Consider the following 21407-nt stretch of genomic DNA (forward strand, 5'->3'; position numbering starts at 1 on the left):
GGCCTCCAAGGATATAATTATATGACAACTGGAAAATCGCCAGTTGCCTCTCACAGCAAGGCATCAACTCAAACGCAATAATAAAATAATTAAAAAATTTAAAAATAAAAAAATTCTAGAAATGTTGAGTGAAGCCCTTTTTTTTCTAAAAAAAAAATATATACATATACTGTATAAGCGGTTTTCCCAGGAAGGGGACAATAAAAAATAACTTTCAGTAAAAAAATATACATTTAACTATTATAAAGAGGGGCCAATCTGGTCTTCTTTCAGATACTCACATTTTTAGATTTCACCTTGAAAAATACAACAAAGTGCTTATCAGTAGTTAAAAACTACTAGAAGAGACATATGAAATATGAGGACTAATTGTGTGCAAATTTTTTAAATTTTTTTGGTCTTCCATAATCTCCTTTAGTGCAGAATATGCAACAGAATTTGATGAAATAAAAAAAATGATTTAGAAAAAAATAGAAAATATATTTTTTCTTAAGTTGACAATTTTTCACTTAAAAAAAAAACTACTAGAAGAGACATGAAATATGAGGACTAATTGTGTGCAAATTTTTGAAAGCTTTTTGTCTTCCATAATCTCCTTTAGTGCAGAATATGCAACAAAATTTGATTAAATAAAAAAAGTGATTTAGAAAAAAAACAGAAGAAATTTTTTTTTTAAGTTGACAATTTTTCACTTAAAAAAAAAAACTACTAGAAGAAACAAGAAATATGAGGACTAATTGTGTGCAAATTTTTTTTGTCTACCATCATCTCCTTTAGTGCAGAATATGCAACAGAATTTGATGAAATAAAAAAAGTGATTTAGAAAAAAATAGAAGAAAATTTTTTTTTCAGTTGACAATTTTTCACTTAAAAAAAAAAAAAACTACTAGAAGAGACATGAAATATGAGGACTAATTGTGTGCATTTTTTTTGAAAACTTTTTGTCTTCCATCAACTCCTCTAGTGCAGAATATGCAACAGAATTTGATGAAATAAGAAAAAATATTTCTTCTATTTTTTCTAAATCACTTTTTTTATTTCATCGAATTCTGTTGCATTTTCTGCACTAAAGGAGATTATAGAAGACAAAATGATTTTAAAAATTTGCATATTTCATGTCTCTTCTAGTAGTTTTTTTTAAGTGAGAAATTGTCAACTTAAAAAAAGTGATTTAGATAAGATAGAAGAAATATTTTTTCTTAAGTTGATAATTTTTCACTTAAAAAAAAAAAGAGACACATGAAATATGAGGACTAATTGTGTGCAAATTTTTGAAAACTTTTTGTCTTCCATCATCTCCTTTAGTGCAGAATATGCAACAGAATTTGATGAAATTAAAAAAAGTGATTTAGAAAAAAATGAAATATTTTTTAAGTTGACAATTTTTCACTTAAAAAAACAAACAAAAAAAAAACAAAAAAAAAACCTCCAAAATTTTTGTGGAATCGAATAACTGCCAAAAATGGCTTTATCCAATGGAGAATATGGAAGATCAGAAATGAAATGAAGACAATAGGTTCGAATTGAAATTTGACTGCTGGTTGTCTTGGTCACATCACAGTCGGCAGCCCCCCCCCCCACCCAAAAAAACTACTAGAAGAGACATATGAAATATGAGGACTAATTGTGTGCAAATTTTTGAAAACTTTTTGTCTTCCATCATCTCCTCTAGTGCAGAATATGCAACAGAATTTGATGAAATAAGAAAAAATATTTCTTCTATTTTTTCTAAATCACTTTTTTTAAATTGACAATTTTTCACTTAAAAAAAAAAAAAAAAACTACTAGAAGAGACAAATGAAATATGAGGACTAATTGTTTTCAAATTTTTGAAAACTTTTTGTCTTCCATCATCTCCTTTAGTGCAGAATATGCAACAGAATTTGATTAAATTAAAAAAAAGTGATTTAGAAAAAAAAGGAAATATTTTTTAAGTTGACAATTTTTCACTTAAAAAAAAAACAAAAAACCTCAAAAAAATTTTGTGGAATCGAATAAATGCCAAAAATGGCTTTATCCAATGGAGAATATGGAAGATCAGAAATGAAATGAAGGCAATAGGTTCGAATTGAAATTTGACTGCTGGTTGTCTTGGTCACATCACAGTCGGCAGCCCCCCCACAGCCAAAAAAAATAAATTGCAAAATATAAAAAAAAAATTGTAAACCTGAAATCTCGGACTTTAAGGTACAAAAAGTGCAAATCTAAACCTTCAAACACCATCTAAAAAAAAAACAAAAACAAAACACGGTCTCAGTGGACACTTAAGGCATCACTGAACGTCAGAGGGGAGCCCTTCTTCAAGACGTACCTCAACGTAAAAAATGACTCATTGGGGTGATGTACTGAAGTTGTAGAGAACGTTCGTTCTGCAAAGCGGATGTTCGACTTGCGGGATAATAGGACTCTGTGTTCATCGGCAATTCCCAATCATGCCAGGAAAAGTTTTAATTTGCTTTTTTTTTTTTTTTTTTCATGATCAGTTGTTTAAATTGAATAGGGACGAGCAGATCTGAGATCTCGCTTTCCAAAATTTTGGTGAAAATTACAATATTAAAGGAAAAATGTCCCAATTTTAATGAACTACATTGAAGCCAATGAGAAAGGAGAAATTAGGATTTTTTTTTCTGTGGATTTTAAAGGTCCAATGGAGCTTAAATAGTTTCTGAGGGTCAGGGAAGAGCCTCTATTCTGGACCCATTCTTGGCCCTCGATATTGAGGAACAGAAATTCAAGCCACGTGGTTAACAAGTCAGGATCACATGACCTGGTGGTAATGTGGAGATCACATGACCTGGTGGTAATGTGGAGATCACATGACCTGGTGGTAATGTGGAGATCACATGACCTGGTGGTAATGTGGAGATCACATGACCTGGTGGTAATGTGGAGATCACATGACCTGGTGGTAATGTGGAGATCACATGACCTGGTGGTAATGTGGAGATCACATGACCTGGTGGTAATGTGGAGATCACATGGCTTTGTTTATGAGAAAGGATTAACCCGGTGATAACATTTTGTTTTTTGGGCAAATTTCACCTAAGGTGTCCATATGGTGAGGCCTGGTGAAGGCCAGTGGCCTCTAAATTGTGACCCGTGGGCCAGATGCAGCCCTTTGCTCCCTATTGTTTGGCCCTCGGGGCACTATTCCTCCCACTGATACAAGGAGTTATATTTCTCAGTGACAACAATGATGATGCACCATTTGTTCCACTGACACCAGAGATGGGGATCATTCCTCCACTGCCACCAAGGATGCTGATCTATTCATCCAACTGAGACCAACGATGAGGATCTATTCCTTCCACTGACACCAACAATGAGGATCTATTCCTCTCACTGACAGCAACGATTGAGCACTATTCATCCCACTGATACCAATGATGAGCACTATTCCCCCCCACTGACACCAATGATGGGGCGCTATTCCTCCCACTGCCACCAATGAAGGGGATTTATTCCTCCCACTGACACCAAGGATGGGACACTATTCCTCCCACTGACACCAATGAAGGGGATTTCTTCCTCCCACTGACACCAAGGATGGGACACTATTCCTCCCACTGACACCAATGATGGGACACTATTCCCCCCATTGACACCAATGATGGGGCACTATTCCCCCCATTGACACCAATGATGGGGCACTATTCCTCCCATTGCCACCAATGAAGGGGATTTATTCCTCCCACTGACACCAGTGATGGGACACTATTCCCCTCATTGACACCAATGATGGGGCACTATTCCTCCCATTGCCACCAATGAAGGGGATTTATTCCTCCCACTGACACCAGTGATGGGACACTATTCCCCTCATTGACACCAATGATGGGGCACTATTCCTCCCATTGCCACCAATGAAGGGGATTTATTCCTCCCACTGACACCAACAATCGTGCATTATTTCTTCTATTGAAACCAATCATGGGGCACTAGTCCTCCCACTGACAACAATGACAGGGCACTATTCCTTCCACTGACACCAAGGATAGGGCACTATTTCTCCCACTGCCACCAATGAAGGTGATGTATTCCTCCCATTGACACCAACAGTGGGCACTGTTCCTCCCACTGACACCACCAATGACGGGGTACTTGTCCTCCCACTGACACCAACGATGGGGCACAATCTTTTCCATTGACACCAACAATGAGGTACTATTCTTCCCACTGACACCAATGACAGGGCACTATTCCTCCCACTGACACCACTAATGGGGCATTATTTCTTCTATTGACACCAATGATGGGGCACTATTCCTCCCACTGACATTAATGATGGGGCACTATTCCTCCCACTGACACCAATGACAGGGCACTATTCCTTCCACTGACACCAAGGATGGGGTACTTTTCCACCCATTGACATCAACAATGAGGCACCATTCTTCTCCCTGACACCAATGATGGGGCACTTTTCCTATAAATTGTTTCTACTCCCACTGGCCAATAATGGGGCATTATTTCTTCTATTGACACCAATGATGGGGTACTTGTCCTCTCACTGACACCAATGATGGGGTACTTGTCCTCTCATTGACACCAATGATGGGGTGCAGTTTTTTCCATTGACTCCAACGATGAAGTACTATTCCTCCCACTGACACCAATGATGGAGCACTATTCCTCCCAATGACACCAATGATGGAACACTATTCCTCCCACTGACACCAATGATGGAGCACTATTCCTCCCACTGACACCAATGATGGGGCACTATTCCTCCCACTGATACCAATGATGGGGCACTATTCCTCCCACTGATACCAATGATGGGGCACTATTCCTCCCACTGACACCAATGATGGGGCACTATTCCTCCCACTGACACCAATGATGGGGTACCATTCCTCCCACTGACACCAATGACAGGGCTCTATTCCTTCCACTGACACCAATGATGGGGTACTTTTCCACCCATTGACATCAACAATGAGGCACCATTCTTCTCCCTGACACCAATGATGGGGCACTATTCCTATAAATTGTTTCTACTCCCACTGGCCACCGTCTAGCCCTCCAAAGTGTGAAGGACAGTAAGTTGGCCCTTTGTTCATGAAGTTTGGAGACCCCTGATGAAGACTAAAATCAACAAAATTTTGGGGGAAGCAAATTTGAGATGAATTTTGGCTCCAGCCCTCCACTCGTCCTTGTAAGTCGACATTCGCAATGCAAAAGGAAAAATTCTCCACCTCTTTGGAACCCGCGCCATTGGGCGGTCCCAACCTTTTAGGAATTCGAGTACCAAACCGCGTCCTGCACTTGCTGGATGACATACTGCAGGGAAGGCGTGGCTTCTTGATACATGAGGTTGAGAACCTCGAGAAGGACGTACAGAAGAGGCACGCCCACGCTCATTAATTCGTACAGGTAAGCGTACTGCTGCTCGTGGTCCCTGACGTGGCGCTTGGCGCCTTGTACCACGCCGCGCGTCCAGTTAGATAGGCGGCCGGGGAAGGCGAGAACGTCCCTCGTCACCGCGAGAGGCCAGCTTACTGTTTTCCTAAGTAAGGAAGTCATGATACCTGGAGAGCTGTCCTCTGAGCTGCTGCCAGCGCTGTAGGGACTGTCGGTCACGATCTCCGCAGCTCTGGCTTCTTCCTTCTTCCATGTTTTATCTTCGTCCTAAAAAAACCCAAAAAGAACAAAAAACGGTCAGAATGGCAACAGAATTGGCCAGAAAATCTGTCACCACCCAACAAAAATATACACGCTCCATATAATGATGGGAAGTTTAGTGCTTCCTCCTGACAGTACCAGTGTCGTCGGTTCAAACCCCAACCATGGCACCACCTGCCTGGAGTTTGCATGTTCTCCCCGTGCCTGCGTGGCTTTCCTCTGGGTGCTTCGGTTTCCTCCAACACTTGAAAGGCATGCTGGTAGGTTAATTGGCTCCTGTCTAAATTGTCCCTAGTATGTGTATGTATGAATGTGAGTTAGGGCCCTTAGATTGTACGCTCCTCGGGGGTTAGGAACCTTAGATTGTACGCCCCTTGAAGGTCAGGGACCTTAGATAGTATGCCCCTTGAAGGTCAGGGACCTTAGATTGTACGCCCCTTGAAGGACAGGGACCTTAGATTGTACGCCCCTTGAAGGTCAGGGACCTTAGATTGTACGCCCCTTGAAGGTCAGGGACCTTAGATTGTACGCCCCTTGAGGGTGAGGAACCTTAGATTGTACGCCCCTTGAAGGTCAGGGACCTTAGATAGTATGCCCCTTGAAGGTCAGGGACCTTAGATTGCATGCCCCTTGAGGGTCAGGGACCTTAGATTGTACGCCCCTTGAGGGTCAGGGACCTTAGATTGTACGCCCCTTGAGGGTCAGGGACCTTAGATTGTACGCCCCTTGAGGGTCAGGGACCTTAGATTGTACGCCCCTTGAGGGTCAGGGACCTTAGATTGTACGCCCCTTGAGGGTCAGGGACCTTAGATTGTACGCCCCTTGAGGGTCAGGGACCTTAGATTGTACGCCCCTTGAGGGTCAGGGACCTTAGATTGTACGCCCCTTGAGGGTTAGGGACTGATGTGATGGGCAGCACAGTGGATAAATGGTTGGTACTTCTGCCTGGCAGTACTCGGGTCGCTAGTTCGAATCCCAACCACAACACCACCTGCCTGGAATTTGCATGTTCTCCCTGTGCCTGTGTGGGTTTCCTCCAGGTGCAGGCTGACAGGTCTTGTCTCCGCCCCCTCCTGTATTTTTCTGCAGGCAGCCTATAGTGGGTAGAGCCTGCTGGGTCCCTCCCAGAGTTCTGCTCTCTCTCCTTGTGCAGGGTGACAGGTCTGGTCTCCGCCCCCCCCATACCTCTCTGCAGGCAGCCAGTAGTGGGTGGAGCCTGCTGGGTTCCTCCCACAGTTCTCTCTCCTTGTGCAGGGTGACAGGTCTGGTCTCCGCCCCCTCCTGTACCTTTCTGCAGGCAGCCTGTAGTGGGTGTAGCCTGCTAGGTCCCTCCCACAGTTCCGCTCTCTACTTGTGCAGGGTGACTGGTCTTGTCTCCGCCCCCTCCTGTACCTTTCTGCAGGCAGCCTGTAGTGGGCGGAGCCTGCTGGGTCCCTCCCATAGTTCTGCTCTCTACTTGTGCAGGGTGACTGGTCTTGTCTCCGCCCCCTCCTGTACCTTTCTGCAGGCAGCCTGTAGTGGGCGGAGCCTGCTGGGTCCCTCCCATAGTTCTGCTCTCTACTTGTGCAGGGTGACTGGTCTTGTCTCCGCCCCCTCCTGTACCTTTCTGCAGGCAGCCTGTAGTGGGCGGAGCCTGCTGGGTCCCTCCCATAGTTCTGCTCTCTATCCTTGTGACAGGTGACAGGTCTGGTCTCCGCCCCTTCTACACCTTTCTGCAGGCAGCCTGTAGTGGGTGGAGCCTGCTAGGTCCCTCCCACAGTTCTGCTTTCTCCTTATGCAGGGTGTCTGCTCTGGTCTCCGCCCCCTCCTATAATTTCTGCAGGCAGCCTGCTGGCCCCTTCCACAGCTCTGCTCTCTGCACAGCGCTGATGTCACTACTCCTTTTACAAGATAATATCTGGCTTTGTAAAGGCATTTGGGGCGCATAAAGTGGATTTATATCCTTTGTAGCTATTTATACATTTATTTAAAATTTATTTTCTCTTTAAAACGCGGCCATTGACCTGATGAGAAATAAATAGCTCACAGATCAGGAAACACTGCCAGCGTAAGATCTATTCCTAGCCTAATGGACGTCAATTCTGGAAAAAAACATGCGATCGACCAAAAATAGAAAGAGCATCTTTGGCGCATCTGGGTACACAAACAAGGCGGAATATTCCAGAGAGTTATAAACAGCAACATTTGTTTCGGAAAAGCGAACCACCAGCTGCTGTGAAGGACGAAGTCCCCGGAGATTGTGTTCTCCCGGGTGCCGGACACCCGGCGTCCTCGGTGTAATCACCGCCATCATTGATTGGCGACATACCGTATGCAGGGCCACTGCTAGGCTATTTTGGGCCCTAGGCAAGACCAGCTACTTGCACCCCCCCCCCCCAAAAAAAAAATAAAAAAATAACTGTAATGCAAGATGGTATCAAAAAGTTTCAAGACTAGTTTTGTAACACGCACAGTCACAGGGAGCGCCGACCTTGGTAAGTCAGTGTGCCAAAAGGCACCATCCTGTGTACATCGGGAGCTGTGCAACTGGTGCTATTCTGACCACGTGTGTTGCCATGTCTGCGATTTCATCATGGACAGCAAGTTAGAGCAGAGAGCAAACATGAAATTCTGCGTGAAACCCAAACACCCAAGCTTTGTCACCGGTAATGATCCTTGAGATGGAGGACGGCCGTGCTGGCGGAGTTGCATGGCGACGATCCCCACAGGATGGTTTGGATCTGCGGATTGAGCATAATGGATCGGAGTCCGATTAATTATGCTCCCCAATCCACAGATCTGATCCATCCTGCGGGGATCCTCAGCATGCAACCTATACGGGGTGACACCGGACCCGCTCCACGAAAAGGTAAGTTGTAAAGAAAGCCGACGATCCCCGCAGGATGGATCGGATCTGTGGATTGAGCATAATGGATCGGAGTCCGATCCATTATGCTCCCCAATCCGCAGATCCCATCCATCCTGCGGGGATCGTCGCCATGCAACCGATACGGGGTGACACCGGACCCACTCCACGAAAAGGTAAGTTGTAAAGCAAGCCGACGATCCCCACACCTACCACACGGGGTGACACCAGACCCGCTGCACGAAAAGGTAAGTTGTAAAGCAAGCCGACGATCCCGCAGGATGGATCGGACCTGCGGATTGAGCATAATGGATCGGAGTCCGATCCATTATGCTCCGCAATCCGCAGATCCGATCCATCCTGCGGGGATCGTCAGCATGCAACCTATACGGGGTGACACCAGACCCGCTCCATGAAAAGGTAAGTTGTAAAGCAAGCCGACGATCCCCACAGGATGGATCTGATCTGCAGATTGGGGATCATTGGACTCCGATCCATAATGCTCAATCCGCAGATCCCATCCATCCTGCGGGGATCGTCGGCATGCAACCGATGCGGGGTGACGCCGGACCCGCTGCACGAAAAGATAAGTTGTAAAGCAAGAATGGATGGGATCTGCGGATTGGGGAGCCCAATGGATCGGACTCCAATCCATTATGCTCATTCCGCAGATCCGATCCATCCTGCGGGGATCGTCAGCATGCTTTACAACTTATCTTTTCGTGGAGCGGGTCTGGCGTCACCCCGTGCGGTAGGTGTCACCTGGAGCGGTGCGCACCCCCCGCACCTGCCTATGGACACCACTGGGGCCACCAATGGGGTTAGCGGGGAAGACTTTTTTGACTTACCTGCAGTTTTGAATCTGTTCTTCGCTTTCGCTGTTTGTTGTTGGAGAAGGAGTGCATGAAATGAGGTTGGCAATAAAATTTACCTGGAGATAAAAGGAGAACAATGTTACTGCTGAGAAGGAGAAGTGTTTCTAAAAGCTGCTTACTAATGACGAAATGACAATATTAGGTGCTTATATGCTAATGAAAGGTTAACTTGCAGGTTCAGGAAAACAATTTATTTGAATTCTGGTACATCCCCGTGGGCCGCAGGGAAGTCAAACTGGCGGCCCTCCAGCTGTTGTGAAACTAAAAGTCCCATCATGCCTTTAGGCCTTTGGGTGTCCTGCTTGTAACTGTCAATCTTGCAATGCCTCATGGGGCTTGTAGTTTGGCAACAGCAGGAGGGCCGCCAGTTTGACACCCGTGCCTTAAAGCATCTGCCTGACTCTCTGGCAGGATTTGGACCCCCCTATCCCCCCCCCTTATCTATGCCCCTGGTGACAATATTTCTTAGACCAGGGGTGACAAACTGACGGCCCTCCAGCTGTTGCGAAACTACAAGTCCCATCATGCCTCTGCCTTTGGAAGTCATGCTTGTAACTGTCAATCTTGCAATGCCTCATGGGACTTGTAGTTTGGGAACAGCTGGAGGGCCGCCAGTTTGACACCCGTGCAGTGGGGGAATAGTAAGAATGGGACCTTCATCGTGTTCTTTTCTTGTTCCTTAGACGCTTGAGTGTTTGTGTGTGGATTTTGTTTGGCCCTCTTTATCCCCCATCTTGTGTGACCCTTTGGTATAGCATTTTAGAGGTAACCTGTGCTTGGTGGTCTCTAATTTGGTTGGGTCTGCTTCAGCCTTGGTCCATTTTATATGTCCCCCCCCATGTAATCCCCCCCCCCAGCTGGTCCCAGTGTTGTCCTCTTTCATGGTGGTCCTGGGGGTGTAGATGGTGGATCTTCCAGCTGTAGAAGGGGGGCTCAGTTATTGTGTTTTGGCTACAATATTATATCGGAATTACATTGTTACAAATAAGGATTCTTACTACATTTGTGATGTAATTTACACAGCCGTATCAGGGGCGGACTGACCATTTGGAAACTCGGGCACTGCCCGAGGGCTCAGGGTCAGTAGGGGGCCCCATGAGATGCCCCTGGTACCTTTTTCATAGGCTTTTTTGAGTTTGGGCAAGAACACAGGGGCCCCATGATCCCCTATTGCCCGGAGGCCCCATGAGTTGTCAGTCCGCTCCTGAGCCGTATTGTCTCTGGTAATCAGCGTGGATCCTGAAGAAACAGAATGAGCGAAACGCGTCGATCCAGCACACCTTTTTTTCACATCCATTTAAAGTGATACTAAACGCACACGGTTTCATTTACATCGTCCCTTCTCTTTCTGTATGTGAACGATGGCACTGTATTTATACGAATTAAAACAATACCGCTTTGCAGGGATGAGAAACAGATTGTTCCTTCTGTACAGAGCTCTGTGTTGATTGTCAACACAGAGCTCTGGGTTGTGATTCGATATAGCTGATCAACAGGTCAGTGATTAGTGGCTGTCAGGCTTCCGCTGCGGTGCCAGGGTCCATGCCTGATGACACTGGCTGGGAAGGGGTTAACATCTAGGGGCAATCAAGGGGTTAAATCTGCGCATAACAATGTGTAATGTGCGCACGATGTGCTGCTTTTATTAATAGATCTCTTTTTTTCTCATCCCTGCAAAGTAGGAATGAGAAACAAAGATTGTGCCTTCTATACAAAGCTCTGTGTTGATTGTCAACACAGAGCTCTGGGTTGTGATTGGATATAGCTGATGAACAGGTCAGTGAATCAGTGGCTGGCAGGCTCCCGCTGCAGTGGCAGGGCCCATGCCTGTGCCGGAGGCTGGGAAACAGGCCGCAATGTACAGATAAGCTTTGCAGGGAGAAGAAACAAAGATCGATCCTTCTGTACAGAGCTCCCTGTTGATTGTCAACACAGAGCTCTGGGTTGTGATTGGATATAGCTGATCAACAGGTCAGTGAATCAGTGGCTGGCAGGCTCCCGCTGCGGTGGCAGGGCCCAAGCCTGTGCCCGAGGCCCGGAAACAGGCAGCAATGTACAGATATGCTTTGCAGGGAGAAGAAACAAAGATCGATCCTTCTGTACAGAGCTCTGTGTTGATTGTCAACATAGAGCTCTGGGTTGTGATTGGATATAGCTGATCGGCAGGTCAGTGAATCATTAGCTGGGACTTGGTGGCAGGTTCCCGCTGGAGTAGGCGGGCCCACGCCTGCGCCCAAAACCCGAAAACAAGCAGCAAATGTATATTTATGTTGCTGTGCCTGTGTGGGCTGGCCGGTCCCCACATGGATAACCCCCGGTTCACATATATGTGGCCATGCGAGACGCATTTTGCACGGGCATGAGAGCCCATTCATTTAAATGGACTCCCGTGCCCATGACACGCACGGAAGAAGTCCCTGCACTTCTTTGGAAAACGCAGCCGAGGTTCCCAGTACGGTTAAGTTTTCCAGTGCGGGCGGCGTGCCATTAGAACTAATGACACCCACCCGCGGGTCCGCATTTCTCTGTGCGGGTGGTGCAGCTGCATGAATTTTTGTGCAGATCCGCAGCGGCACCACCCGCACATATGTGAACCTAGGGTAAACGTAATTTGCAGGTTCCACCTCCATCCTGCTTTTGAGCAATCAACATCTGCCTTGACACATTGGCTGTACGGACATAAATGTTGGGGTATCTTCTTGACGCTCATTAGAACCGAAGAAGAGCTTTGGAGGAGCTGAAAGCAGCGGCGGACTGACAACTCATAGGGCCCCCGGACAATAGGGGGATCATGGGGCCCCTGTGTCCTTGCCCAAACTCAAAAAAGCCTATGAAAAAGGTACCAGGGGCATCTCACGGGGCCCCCTACTGACCCCGGGCCCTCGGGCAGTGCCTGAGTTTCCAAATGGTCAGTCCGCCCCTGGCTACAAGACGTCTTCACAGAACAAGTCAGGCGGAATGAGGTCCGCTATTACTAAATATTATAACTTTTATAGTTGTCCCTTGTGCCAAAAACACTTTTTTTTGCTGTTTTTATCCCTTTAACTGTTGCGGTTCCTCAGCGGCGGTGGGGATTGGGACTGTGTGAGGTTTAGTTGTAGATAAAATCTGAACGGTTCCTCGGCTCCCTCTGTTTTTATTTCTTGTTTAGATTAAAAAAAAAAAAAAAAAAAAAGGATTATTTTCCCGCGATAAAATCTAATCTTCCAGGACTTTAGGAATGCAACGCACAATAGAGGCCAAATGTTCAGCCCAATCACAGCCAGCGCCTGTTGCGCCCTCAGGACATGTGCGTCCCATGTATGTTTGGTTAGCACATCTTGTTGTTACTTCTGAAAGGGAACGGCAGCCGCAGATCAGGGAGCTGGAAAATCTGCAAAGTCGGCTGATGGCTTACAATTTAAAAGAGCAGCTCTGAGATATTCCGTGTTTCTTTTCACTGCAAATGTGCTGCAACCATTCGAGCACTCGGGCACTGTCCGAGGGCCCGGGGTCAGTAGGGGGCCCCATGAAATGCCCCTGGTACCTTTTTTTTTTTATAGGCTTTTTTGAGTGTGGGCAAGGACACAGGGGCCCCATGATCCCCTATTGCCCAGGGGCCCCATGAGTTGTCAGTTCGCCCCTGGCTGCAACTGTTATACTGTTTATGTGTTGTTACCTCCATGATGTAATGTAGAATGGATTCATTAGGAGGGATACAGTTCTGTCCAGGAAAATAATTTTTATGAGAGAAAAAAAAAAAAAGTCTAATAATGCACGTAATGTATCCAATATACACTATATTGCCAAAAGTATTGGCCCCGCCCTCCAAATCATGTGATTCAGGTGTTCCAATCCCCTCCAAATCATGTGATTCAGGTGTTCCAATCCCTTCCCAATCATGTGATTCAGGTGTTCCAATACCCTCCAAATCATGTGATTCAGGTGTTCCAATACCCTCCAAATCATGTGATTCAGGTGTTCCAATACCCTCCAAATCATGTGATTCAGGTGTTCCAATCCCTTCCCAATCATGTGATTCAGGTGTTCCACTCCCCTCCCAATCATGTGATTCAGGTGTTCCAACCCCCTCCAAATCATGTGATTCAGGTGTTCCACTCCCCTCCCAATCATGTGATTCAGGTGTTCAAATCCCTTCCCAATCATGTGATTCAGGTGTTCCAATCCCTTCCCAATCATGTGATTCAGGTGTTCCAATCCCTTCCCAATCATGTGATTCAGGTGTTCCAATCCCCTCCCAATCATGTGATTCAGGTGTTCCAATCCCTTCCCAATCATGTGATTCAGGTGTTCCAATCCCTTCCCAATCATGTGATTCAGGTGTTCCAATCCCCTCCCAATCATGTGATTCAGGTGTTCCAATCCCCTCCCAATCATGTGATTCAGGTGTTCCAATCCCCTCCAAATCATGTGATTCAGGTGTTCCAATCCCCTCCCAATCATGTGATTCAGGTGTTCCAATCCCCTCCATGGACACAGGTGTATACAATCAAGCCCCTAGGCATGCAGACGGCTTCTACAAACATTGGTGAAAGAATGGGTCGCTCTCAGGAGCTCAGTGACTCCAAGCGTGGTCCCGTGATAGGTGGCCACCTGGGCAATAAGTCCATCCGTGACATTTCCTGGCTACTAAATATTCCACGCTCAACTGTTAGTGGGATTATAACAAAGTGGAAGCAACTGGGAACAACAGCAACTCAGCCACCAAGTGGTAGGCCACGTCACATGACAGGGCGGGGTCAGCGCATGCTGAAGCGCACAGTGCGCAGAAGTCACCAACTGTCTGCAGAGTCAATAGCTAAAGACCTCCAAACTTGGTGTGGCCCTCAGATGAGCCCAACAACAGTGTGTAGAGAGCTTCATGGAATGGGTTTCCATGGCCGAGCATGTAAGGGGGAACTCTGATGAGGATGCTGATGTAAGGGGAGACTGTAATGTAAATGGCTCTGATATAAGGAGAGACTCTGATGGTGAACCTGATGTAAGGGGGAACTCTGAAAGGGATGCTGATGTAAGGGGTGTCTGATGGGGGCACTGATGTAAGGGCGAAGTCTGATGTAAGGGCAACTTTGTTGGGGATATTGATGTAAGGGGTGGACACTGATGTAAGGGGGGACCTTGCAAGGGACTCTGATGTAAGGGGTGACTCTGATGGTGAACCTGATGCAAGGGGGAACTCTGATAGGGACTCTGCTGTAAGCGGGACTCTGATAAGGACTCTGAAGTAAGGTGGGGACTGTAATGTAAGGGGAGACTTTGATGTGAACCTGATGTAAGGGGTAACTCTGATGGGGATGCTGATGTAAGGGGGGACTGTGAGGAGGACCCTGATATAAGTGGGACTCTGAAAGGGACTCTGATGTAAGAGGGACCCTGATAAGAACTCTGATGTAGGTGGGACGCAGATAAGGACTCTGATGTAAGGGGGTACTCTGATAGGGAATCTGATGTAAGAGGGACCCTAATAAGGACTATAATGTAAGGGGGGACTCTAATCTAAGGGGAGACTTTGATGTGAACCTGATGTAAGGGGTAACTCTGACTTAAGGACGACTCTGATGGGGATACTGACGTAAAGGGGGACCTTGCAAAGGACTCTGATGTAAGGGGGGTCTCATGGGGACCCTGTTGTAAGGTGGGACTCTGATAGGGACTCAGATGTAAGGGGAACTCTGATGGGGATGCTGATTTAAGTGGAACTCTGATGTAAGGGGAATCTGATGGGGATCCTGATGTAAGGGGGAACTCTGATGTAAGGGCAACTCTGATGTGGATCCTGATGTAAGGGGCAGGCTCTGATGAAAAGGGGGACCTTGCAAAGGACTCTGATACAAGGGGGGGGGGGGCTCTCATGGGGACTCTGATGTAAGGTGGGACTCTGATATAAGGGGTAACTCTGATGTAAGGAGAACTCTGATGCTAATGTAAGGGGGGCTCTGATGCTGATGTAAGAAGGACCTCTGATGGGTATCCTGATGTAAGGGGGACCTCTGATGTGGATCTTGATGTAAGGGGGGCTCTGATGCTGATGTAAGGGGGACTGTGATGGGGACCCTAATGTAAGGGGAGCCTCTGATGTGGACCCTGATGTAAGGGGAACTCTGATGCTGATGTAAGGGGGACCTCTGATGTGGACCCTGATGTAAGGGGAACTCTGATGCTGATGTAAGGGGTACTCTGATAGGGAATCTGATGTAAGAGGGACCCTAATAAGGACTATAATGTAAGGGGGGACTCTAATCTAAGGGGAGACTTTGATGTGAACCTGATGTAAGGGGTAACTCTGACTTAAGGACGACTCTGATGGGGATACTGACGTAAAGGGGGACCTTGCAAAGGACTCTGATGTAAGGGGGGTCTCATGGGGACCCTGTTGTAAGGTGGGACTCTGATAGGGACTCAGATGTAAGGGGAACTCTGATGGGGATGCTGATTTAAGTGGAACTCTGATGTAAGGGGAATCTGATGGGGATCCTGATGTAAGGGGGAACTCTGATGTAAGGGCAACTCTGATGTGGATCCTGATGTAAGGGGCAGGCTCTGATGAAAAGGGGGACCTTGCAAAGGACTCTGATACAAGGGGGGGGGGCTCTCATGGGGACTCTGATGTAAGGTGGGACTCTGATATAAGGGGTAACTCTGATGTAAGGAGAACTCTGATGCTAATGTAAGGGGGACTGTGATGGGGACCCTAATGTAAGGGGGACCTCTGATGGGGACCCTGATGTAAGGGGGGGGGGACTCTGATGCAGTAATTGGCACCTCATTATCCCATACAGTTCTAAAACACACTGGTAGGTTCACCATCTTCCCCCCAAATCCCTGTTCTGGGTGGTACCTACCCTCTTCCATATTGAACACATAATTCCCCAGTCGGAGGACGGTGGAGCAGAAGGAACACTTGAAGCACTCGCGGTGGAAGAAATGTCCTTCGGCGCTCAGCCGCTCCACCACATAGACTCTCTTCTTGCAGAAATAACACGTGTCGCTCCCACCGATATTCGGAGGAAACTCCTTCCTCAGGGATCCCTAGAAAACAAGAAATTGTATCTCTATTAACCCCCACGGATCTTCTCTCTAATGTGTTCCTGTACATTGTTTCTTTATTTATCGGAGTCAAGAAAAAAAAAATATATATTTTGGGTGTGTCAGGTAAATACTAAATATTGTAAGTTAATGGGTTTTTTTTTATAGCCAGCAGATGGCGCTTTCTGCTTTTTTTTTTTCTCTCATCTCCTTGCTGTTGTTTACAGTCCTCAGTAGCTGAAGATGGAAATACATTTGTGGACATCTTATAATTTTTTTCTCTCATTGTCAGAAACGCAGTAATCTCATCCAAGCCTATTTGCACATTGTCAGAGTATACTAAGCCAGCCCTATAAAATACCTCCTTCTCCGTGTCATCTAAAGCCTAGGAAAACATCGCATGGTCTCTGGCATTTCAGGATATTGCAGGAAGAAAGGATTGTGACGGGAGTCGCGTTGGGTGGGGGGGCCCATGGAACACAGCCCCCTTTGGAGAGGTGCGGAGACCCCTGTCTCAGCTCCCCATATCCCTATTATGTGTGAGTCACCCTGTGCCTGTTAGGGGTACAGGATGATCTGTCCTAATATTGTGTACACCTGTATAAGTGGGGTGTGGGGGTTGTTCATTGTTTAATGCCATGTGGTTGTCCCATTGTTCTATTGTGTCTTGCTTGGGAGCAGGGGCGGACTGACCATTTGGAAACTCAGGCACTGCCCGAGGGCCCAGGGTCAGTAGGGGGCCCCATGAGATGCCCCTGGTACCTTTTTCATAGGCTTTTTTGAGTTTGGGCAAGGACACAGGGGCCCCATGATCCCCTATTGCCCGGTGGCCCCATGAGTTTGTCAATCCGCCCCTGCTTGGGAACAAACTATTACGGGATGTATGTGTTTGTGTATTGGCTTGGTGGGGGGTGTCTGCTGTGTGTCTCTTGTTACTGAATGAATTGCCCCGCCCTGTGTACATATCTTGTGTCTGTGTTAAAATAAAGCAGTCCATTTCCTATTTTAATACAAGTCTGGTGCTGTCTCGTCTTGTATGGTCAGCGGTGGTGTCCGTGGATCTGTGTTCGGACAGGGAAGATGGAGTCTAACGGAAATTACCAAGTGCAGTCCGGGTCCAGTTCTGTTACAAGGATATTGTAGAAAGTCTATTTTTTGCAATAGGACAGAGCCCGTCTGTTAGGTTTGGTAGGAGATGAGAGGCTCCAAAGGCACAACCATTGTGCAATGCTACTAAGTACACGTGTAGTAAACACAAATATGGCTACACTTCTGTATATGTATGACTGAAAATGATACAGAAACAATTAAAAAATATTCACGTTACCAGAATTATTAACATTCTGCTATTTAAATGTGTTTAGCCTAAAACAATGGTCTCCAAACTGCGGCCCAGGGGCCAGACGTGGCCCTTTGCTTATCTCTATTTGGCCCTTGGGGCATTATTCTTTCCTCTGATATAAGGCACTATTCCCCTACTGACACCAACGACGGGGCATTATACCTCCCACTGATACCAATGATGGGGGACTATTCCTTCCAATAATACCAATGATGGGGCACTATTCCTCCCACTGACACCAATGATGGGGCACTATTCCTCCCACTGACACCAATGATGGGGCACTATTCTTCCCACTGATACCAATGATGGGGCACTATTCCTCCCACTGACACCAATGATGGGGCACTATTCCTCCCACTGACACCAATGATGGGGCACTATTCTTCCCACTGATACCAATGATGGGGCACTATTCCTCCCACTGACACCAATGATGGGGCACTATTCCTCCCACTGACACTAATGATGGGGCACTATTCCTCCCACTGATACCAATGATGGGGCACTATTCCTCCCACTGACACCAATGATGGGGCACCATTCCTCCCACTGACACTAATGATGGGGGACTATTCCTTCCAATAATACCAATGATGGGACATTATTCCTCCTACTGCCACCAACGATGGGACACTATTCCTCCTACTGACACCAATGATGGGGCACTATTCCTCCTACTGACACCAATGATGGGGCACTATACCTCCCACTGATACCAATGATGGGGCACTATTCCTCCTAATGACACCAATGACTGGGCACTATGCCTCCCACTGATACCAATGATGGGGCACTATTCCTCCCACTGACACCAATGATGGGGCACTATTCCTCCCACTGACACCAATGATGGGGCACTATTCCTCCCACTGATACCAATGATAGGGCACTATTCCCCCCACTGACACTAATGATGGGGCACCATTCCACCCACTAATACCAATGATGGGACACTATTCCCCCCCACTGACACCAACGATGGGGCACTATACCTCCCACTGATACCAATGATGGGGGACTATTCCTCCCAATAAAACCAATGATGGGGCACTATTCCTCCTACTGACACCAATGATGGGGGACTCTTCCTCCCAATAATACCAAGGATGGGGCACTATTCCTCCCACCAATACCAATGATGGGACACCATTCCTCCCACTGACACCAATGATGGGGCAATATTCCTCCCACTAATACCAATGATGGGGCCATTGGTTGTAGTAAACACCCTTAGAAGTAGGGGACATGTCTTCTCTCGGTCTACCGGCTTCTTTCTTGATCTCCTCCTGCGTCACCCGGGACTCCACCGCCATCTTCTCCAGTTTCCAAACTACACGGAGGCCACCCCATTCAGGAACCTGTCCACACCGACCCGCTTCGGGCGGCTTTCCTCTATGACTGCACTACCTAGGAATGATGAAAAGGACCCCAGGGGCCCTTCATAGTTTCTTGCTCTGGATCCCTGAAGGTTCTAGTTATGCCTCTGTTTTATAGCTTTACAAGTGGTCCCTCTGCCGAAAATCCAGTGAGCGCCTAACTTCCCGCTTGGGCTGACAGCACAGCGCCTCTGCTGCATTGAAATCCCAGCCCCGCCTGCATAGACTACAGAACTGCACCTATTCCTCGCCGCTCTTTGTACCTCTCTAAATGCATAGACACTGCCCGGGCTCCGAAGAGCCTGCCAATTTACAGCATGTAGAGAAAGGGCTCTTGGGAGACGTAGTTCTGGGGGCACCCCTTCGTCAGAGGGTTAAGTGAGGTTTTGAACATTTTGAGTTCCTCTTGAATTACTGCCATATATATTTGATACTCTCACAGACCCCCCCCCCCCACCTTATGACCTCGTTACAGATACAATAGATAAAGAAGGAAGGAAGAGTAGAGTACCTTCTGGGAAGGAGAGACAGGAGAAGAAGAAGGAGATTCAGCAAAGGGTTCAGTCACCCCTACATCCAGCGAGCTCTGAATTCAACACAAAATCACATTATTCACCTTATAACACACAAGAAAAATACTTGTCTCAATGGGGGGGGGGGGGTTTACTAAAACCGGCCCACTCAGAATCCGGTGCAGCTGTGCTTGGTAGCAAATCGGCTTCTAACTTCAGATTGTTAAGTTTTGACAATAAAACCTGGAAGCTGATTGGTTTCTCTGGAGTACTGCACCAGATTTTGCACCCTTCAGTTTTAGTAAATCTCTCCCCAATGTGTCAGCTTAGAGTAATTTTATTATTTCTCTAAATTAACTTAAAGGGATCTACTGTATGTAAAAAAAAAAAACATTTGCTGTACAGATGTCCTTCGCATTCGCACAAGCCGTATTTTTTTTCTTATGATTATCTCCTCTATTCAGCAGCTCCATCTAGTGGTCATAATGTGGTATTGTATATTTCAGGAAAATACCATATTATGGTCACTAGATGGAGCTGATGGTCACATGAGATATTACAAACAATATGGTCATCATTCATGGTGCCCGTGCCTAAGGCATACACACAGTGAATTCAATGATACAAAGACCCCCCCCCCATGTGCATATAGTCAAAATGTTTTGTTTTGGTTCAAGTAAGGAAGAGGTGAAGGCTTAGTCCACCTTTGGGAATAAACTAGTAAGTGATCTTCATGATTATTGTGCATTTCCTAATTTTTACATTGAAGCCTGCAGAGCTTTGCATCCGAGATCAGCGCGTTGGGGGTGCAATGAAGAGGTTCCTTCAATGACTTCCCCAGCCTCAGATCTGTATGGAGGTGGCAGACAGGATGTGTAGCATATCCATGGAAGCAATCCCAGGCCTGAATGGTGGAGCCACGCACAGAGGAGGAAGAAGGCGGGGCTGGTTTGGGGGGGGGGATTGGGGAACATGACCATGCTTCATGTTACCCTATATGAGGGTGTAACATGAAATATGGCCTAAATGTGGACGAAATCTTTGAAAGTCCTACTGGGTTCTTTTCTGCTATCCATGTTTTGCTGTGGAGACATTCCTTCACTTCCGGTCCTTAAGATGCAAAAGGAAACGGAAGGAAAGCTTAATAGAGTAAGGGACATTTCCATCTAAGATAGTTGCCTCTACAGCATTTGTTCGCATTGGAAGGTTTACCCTAGTGACAACTCTAAAATTTGGCATTTCCCCTCACCTACTCGGGATAATTTATTAAGAGAGTTGAGAATCTTCTGCTACAGAGTAGAGTGAATAGATCAGCCCCTGAGGAAATTTAAGTAAGGTTCATACCATTGTAATGGTGGGGGTGGGTTGTCACTGGCACATCTGTCCCCATTGGAAGGTTTACCCTTGTGACAAATCTAGATTTTGGGATTTCCCCACAACTATTTGGGCAAATTTACTAAAGGAGTTGAGAACTTTCTAGCACAGAGTAGAATGAGTCGACTAGCCCCCGCAGAACTGTAGCAAGAAGAAAACCATTTTAGTTGTTTGCCACCGGAACATCTGTTCCCATTGGAAGGTTTACTGTTGTGGCAAATCTAGATTTTGGGCCTTCCCACACCTACTTGGGCAAATTTACTAAAGAAGTTGAGAACTTTTTAGCACAGAAAAGAATGAGTAGACAAGCCCCCGCAGAACTATGGCAAGGAGAATACCATTTTAGTTGTTTGTCACTGGAATATCTGTCCCCATTGGAAGGTTTACCCTTGTGACAACTCTAGATTTTGGGATTTCCCCACAACTACT

General features: G+C 46.6%; 1 protein-coding gene across 2 annotated transcripts in view; it reads right to left on the reverse strand.

Moving 5' to 3' along the window:
• LOC149432866 (F-actin-monooxygenase mical2-like) overlaps positions 1-21407 on the reverse strand; it is a 252130-nt gene that overhangs the window by 108606 nt on the left and 122117 nt on the right. The window contains exons 23-26 of one of the 2 annotated variants that reach the window (XM_089664855.1): positions 19604-19678; positions 16188-16374; positions 9319-9401; positions 5532-5631 (exon numbers count right to left, since the gene is read on the reverse strand). In XM_089664855.1, the coding sequence (XP_089520981.1) occupies positions 5532-5631; positions 9319-9401; positions 16188-16374; positions 19604-19678 (445 nt within the window). The remainder of the gene's footprint in view (positions 1-5531; positions 5632-9318; positions 9402-16187; positions 16375-19603; positions 19679-21407) is intronic. The other variant, XM_089664856.1, reaches the window with a different exon arrangement.

Source organism: Staurois parvus, unplaced genomic scaffold (assembly GCF_062004578.1).
Source record: "Staurois parvus isolate SC_StPar_1 unplaced genomic scaffold, SC_StPar_1.0 ptg002073l, whole genome shotgun sequence".
NCBI classification, from domain to species: domain Eukaryota; kingdom Metazoa; phylum Chordata; class Amphibia; order Anura; family Ranidae; genus Staurois; species Staurois parvus.